This window comes from Citrus clementina, unplaced genomic scaffold (genome assembly GCF_000493195.1).
Source record: "Citrus clementina cultivar Clemenules unplaced genomic scaffold, Citrus_clementina_v1.0 scaffold_2, whole genome shotgun sequence".
Classification (NCBI taxonomy): domain Eukaryota; kingdom Viridiplantae; phylum Streptophyta; class Magnoliopsida; order Sapindales; family Rutaceae; genus Citrus; species Citrus x clementina.
The window spans coordinates 8,006,124-8,011,528 of record NW_006262688.1 but is presented as its reverse complement, the minus strand read 5'-3'; the positions used below and the strand labels follow the sequence as shown (position 1 = coordinate 8,011,528).

At 33.5% G+C, this 5,405-nt stretch overlaps 1 protein-coding gene across 1 annotated transcript in view; it reads left to right on the top strand.

Moving 5' to 3' along the window:
- Window positions 1-475: 475 nt before the first annotated feature.
- LOC18050792 (rho GTPase-activating protein 7) overlaps window positions 476-5,405 on the top strand; it is an 18,647-nt gene continuing 13,717 nt past the window's right edge. Inside the window, exons 1-5 of the mRNA XM_006446235.2 lie at window positions 476-1,128; window positions 2,898-2,934; window positions 3,960-4,036; window positions 5,099-5,169; window positions 5,247-5,374. Coding sequence (XP_006446298.2) covers window positions 1,075-1,128; window positions 2,898-2,934; window positions 3,960-4,036; window positions 5,099-5,169; window positions 5,247-5,374 — 367 coding nt within the window. The 5' untranslated portion in view covers window positions 476-1,074. The remainder of the gene's footprint in view (window positions 1,129-2,897; window positions 2,935-3,959; window positions 4,037-5,098; window positions 5,170-5,246; window positions 5,375-5,405) is intronic.

The window sequence follows — 5,405 nt, the reverse complement described above, 5'->3', positions numbered from 1 at the left end:
AGTTCTAAAACTCATAAACACTCTTTCAAATTCTTATTCTTCTTGTATGTAAACTTCAACTCACCTTAATGCTATTCAAGTTTTAGAAGAATAATGAACTTTTATTTTTTATTTTTTACTAAAATATATTAAACTCGCAGTCTTGTTTCAGTTCTTATTGAATATTAACAAACTTATGAAACACCATTTTCTTCAAAATATGAACATAATATAATTTCTCTCTTTTTATAATGTAATTTGACTCTAAATTAATTTTTCCTTCGCTCATATGAATGAGAATCAAACCTTTGTGCTTGATTTTCTCTAGTTTTAAAATTCAAATTAAATTTTTGAAATTCGAAAATGAAAACAATGAAAATCAAAACTTAGTCTTGGTCAGTTGGTTTAGTTGGATGACGTGGAATGTGATGATTGGTTAATCAGTATGACTTAGATTAGAATTGACTGTACCGGACTCAACCACTTTCTAGTTTCTACATCACTAAGCTAAGCTCTCCTTGTCTCTCTCTACAGCCAAAGAGAGAAGTGGTTGAAAAGCAAGACCCAAAAACTCTCTCTCTCTTTTATCACATCACCTTAACACTAGTACCACAACCACTATTGCTCTTTACCTAATCCATTTTTCTGAAATTAAAAAAGGAAAATTTAAAAAAAACATTGACAGAGAAACCGAAAGAAAACGAGAGAAAATCAGAAAGAATGTGAGAGAGAGGGAAAAAAAAAACCTTTTTCAGTTTCGCCATTATTAAATTAATTAATTAATTTTTTAATTTATTTGTATACAGACAGTGATAGTGGTAGCTTAGGTTGTTGCTAGCTTCTTTACTGTCTTTTTATCTAATCAAAATCAAATCAATCGAAACCCTAAGCTCAAGCTCATTCTCCAAGTCTCTCTCTGCATCTCTCTCTCTCTGTCTGTCTGTCGTTATCATTTTTACATTTAGATCTAAACTCGCCGATCTACCGATTCGGAAGCTGTGTCCATTTTGCTGAGTTGACTCAATGGAGAACTCGGCCGATTTACTTTTAATTGACAGTGATGAAATTAAGAGGTTTCGGTGTTAGTCTCTGAGAATGTCGGCATCTTTAGCGCCTTTCGAGCGGCCGCGACCCGGAGCCTCCAATACGGTATGTTGTTTTCCGATTTTATGTTTGGTTATTCAGATAATGGATGGATCTTATGCTATATTGTAGATTGTGGTTTTAGATTGGAAAGTGCATTAGTTATCTTAAGCTTAATTGATTATTTTTAAATTAAATTACCTGAAAATCCAAAATTTGGACAGTTTCTTTTTGGTAGGATTAGTTATTACTCACTTTCTTATGATAGATTGATGCCTGTTTTGTTTGTGAGAAAACAAAGGGAAGAGAGGAAATTCACTTGAAGTATATATGTGGCTTTGTGGGAATTGTTACACACTTGCATTGACAAGTAGTCAGAAGTAAGTGGAATTACTCTCTTTGGCATCATTGGCAAGAGGGTGTTTTCATTTATTTTCAGTGCCAGGTAGGAGAAGGTTTGAACATTTGATAATTGGGTGGTTGAATTGGTAATTTGCGCCAGTTGTGCCTGATAAGCCAGAATGTGGGATTGGCATAGAAGTAAGGGCTGTAGTTTCTGCTATTTTTAGTAGTTGTTGCAATTGAACTTGAGCTATGATATTTCCACTTTTGTGGCCATTCTTAGAAATTAGGGGCTATAATTGTTTTATGCTCAGCCAATTAAGGACTATGTAGATTTGTTATGTTGGCCTTTCAAATCTAACTTTGAAGAGTGCACTTTTGGGTGAAAAATTTAAAAATATAATCCTCCACTTTGCCAGCACTCAAACAGCTATTGGTGTTATTTAAAATTAATAATTTTGATGTCTATGATGTAGCTCTTGATGTTGCCTTGTAAGGACTCATATGAGGTTAGTGTGAGCTACGGAAAGTCCTTTAGTGCCAGCGAATAAGTTTGTTCTTGAGCTATGAGAATCTGATTTGTTGATATATAATCACATTTGTTTACAAGTTTCGATTCATGGTAAAGTTCTAATAAATTGGCGTTGTCACTTCTCATGCCACGGAAACTTTCACGTTATGAAATGAGTTTATACAGACATTGAAATTTTAGGTGTTTTTGTGGTATAAGACCAACTTATCTGTCGTTAAGTGATGGTTCTGTGAAGTACTAGTCAGCTTGGTCTATGAATTCCATAACCAGCTAACACTATTTATTAATACAAATTCTCATAGTTTCTTATGAATTAAAAAAATAGGTCTATAATTACTAAACCATTTCCTTCAAAATTGCACCTGATTGAAATATTATGACCTTAAAGATCTGATTATCATTTGTTTTCTTTTATAGATATGTTTTTATTATTATTATTTCCAAAAATTTATTTTCAACTCATGGAGTGTTTTCCTAACACTGGTAATCGAAGAAACATGACTAGCCATGATCAAGTTCTAATGAAATATTTTTTTAGAATTTATTTGATGTCAAAACAAATTTTGCCATGACGAATTATCAGTTTGGATTAATCCAAACAGAAGATTACTCAAGAAAGCTATCAACGAAATGCATGCCATGTCAGAATGTAAACACAATTTGGGTTGCTGTAGAAAAGGACTGAGGGAAAAAAGAAAATGATATTATGTCATAAAAATGATTAATTGAACAACATTAACAGAAATTGTTCAAGGGTTACCATGTTTGGCTTTTAATATAGTTCTGATAATGCTAGGGATCTTGAGATATTTAAAAAAAAATGAGGCACACACTATTTGCAATATGCATATCTTATTTTATTTTGTTCTTTGCCATTTTCTATACTATACTTTGTTTCTGAATTAGTTTATGTTGAAACTGGTCAAATGGTGGTTGTTTCTGACATTTGGTGATTTGATAGGTCTTCAAGAGTGGCCCTCTTTTCATATCCTCAAAAGGTTGGTAACAATTTCTATTTTCCCAGTTTGCTTTTCCTCCCATACGTCAAGTTCATATACCATTTTTTAACTATAGGTTTATTATGTGTATACAAGTTATGAATTCATTATCTTTATGTAATGATTTTGTCAGTCTACATTTAAACATTGGATTGTGATTGTAGCAATCTCCTACCACATTTCAATTGTCTTATCTGACAGGGAACATTGCTATAGGATTAAAAAATAGTTCTGAGAATTTCTATTTTTTGAGATTCAAGGATGTTACCTTTAAGTGCTTGAATTACGAATCTTAACCAATTGAGTAGTGAAGATACGAATAGTGCAAAGTGTGCATAACACATCAGTATGTGATGAGCAAAGCCTTGGCTGACGTCTTTGAAAAATATCTCAAGCATTAATTCTTCCATGACCCAATGATGAGCAAAACTGTTGCACCTTTCAAGGAACTCTGACCTTCCATACCATTAGAACTAGTTGACTCGGTGGACAAGGAGAATCCTCAGTAAGGCATTTGTAAAAAGATTTCCAAGCGACAACCTGAAGCCTCTACTATTGAATCCTTTGTAAATCTATTCAAAACAAACTCTCAAGCAAAGAGAGAAGGAATTTAAAACTTGTTTAAAATCGTCAACTAGCCATATGCGGAGCAATTTACAAGAGAAACAACCCAAAGAGCTAAGCCTCTGAACTTGGAATCCTTCTAAATTCGATTCAAAGAAAATTCCCTATCAATAACAAATGAGAAATTAAAAATGTTTAAAGGAATTTAAAAAAGGCGGTGAGGGGACTAAGTCCTAGCTAAAAAAAAAAAAGGAACTTAAAGTTCTAGTAGCTTTGATATTCTTATCCTGAAATGCTTATTATGCCTCTGATTTCATTGATACAGAATATCATCATATGTTATTTCTGATGTTTCTTAAAGTTCATCCTGAAATGCTTATATTGCCTCTGATTCCTTGACACAAGATATCATCATATGTTATTTATACTATTATTATGTAAGTTGATGTTGGTTTTTGCAGGAATAGGCTGGAAATCATGGAAGAAGCGGTGGTTTATCCTTACACGCACTTCCTTGGTTTTCTTTAAGAATGACCCTGTTAGTATTTTTTACATTTATAATGCACGTTATTTATCTCTAAATTTCCAATCTAATTCACCATGGCATATTGATTGGTTCCCAGCATTCAATTTAGTTGTTCAATGTGACTAGCAAGGCTAGGGTTAGTTTTTCATATGTAAACTCTTTGGAGTGACAATCCTTTAGAACTTCATTTTCTGTTTACTCCAGGAAATGCCTTCTATATGGCACTACTGTATAGATTGGGAAGTTTATTACATGAGAACCTGGAGGAAAAAGACTAAACCATATCACTGTTACTACCCTTTCAAGGCTTTCCTTTGTCTCGTTATCTTGTTGCCATTTGCTAACCATGATACCAGACACAGCCTCTTAGACTTTGAAAGAAACAGTGTCTATTGCATTAATTGACATTTGAATGTAATGTTAGTTTCTTGTCTCTGAAAATTGTTATCTATTTGCACTAACCAGCACTGGTAATTAAGGTGTATGCAATTCATGGATATTCTTTTTTTCTATGTTGTACAAAGTTTAAAATTAGTTTTTATTTTAGAGGGTTTTCATTCCTTCTTACGTACATGCCATAGTGGATGTGTAATATGAATCTGAAAGGTCTGGTGAGTCCAGACATGGAAGTATTCCTTGATGACTAGATTGTCCTATGGAGGTTTCAAGATGACACTAAATAGGCATGGGATTCAAATTTTTAATATGCCTGGTGCATAAACCTCTCAATCATACCAAAAATCTGGATGTACATTCTTAGGATTCACGTACGGCCGACTGCTTTTACTTATTATTATCCTATGTGAAGAGGAAAAAATCCTTCTTTTTTGGTAATGTCTGCCTATTCAGAGAGAAATGAAAACCTGCAGAATGGCCTTGTTATGGCATTGTTTATATATTTGTATGTAATTTCTAGTCAAACCATGAATATGCCAATAACTTTATTTTCTCTGTATCTTGAAATAACTTTTATTCTCAATTTTGTAGTGTAATATTATGCATAATGACAGATAAGAATCCTTATGGTTAGAATCAATTGAAATGAATGCTCATTATATTTTCTTTGACGTGCAGAGTGCACTGCCGCAAAGAGGTGGTGAAGTAAATTTGACTTTAGGGGGAATTGACTTGAATAATTCCGGGAGGTACGTGAAATCACAATCAGTTGTCTGTAGCGGTATTCTGATTAAGGTGTCTAATAGTCACTCATATAATCTTGCAGTGTTGTTGTTAGAGAAGATAAAAAGTTATTGACTGTTTTATTTCCTGATGGGCGTGATGGTCGAGCTTTTACTCTTAAGGTGCCACATTTGCTAGTTGAATTTTGTTTTATGCTGATATCCCCCATGGGTAACAAACAAACCCCCCCCCCCCCCCCCAA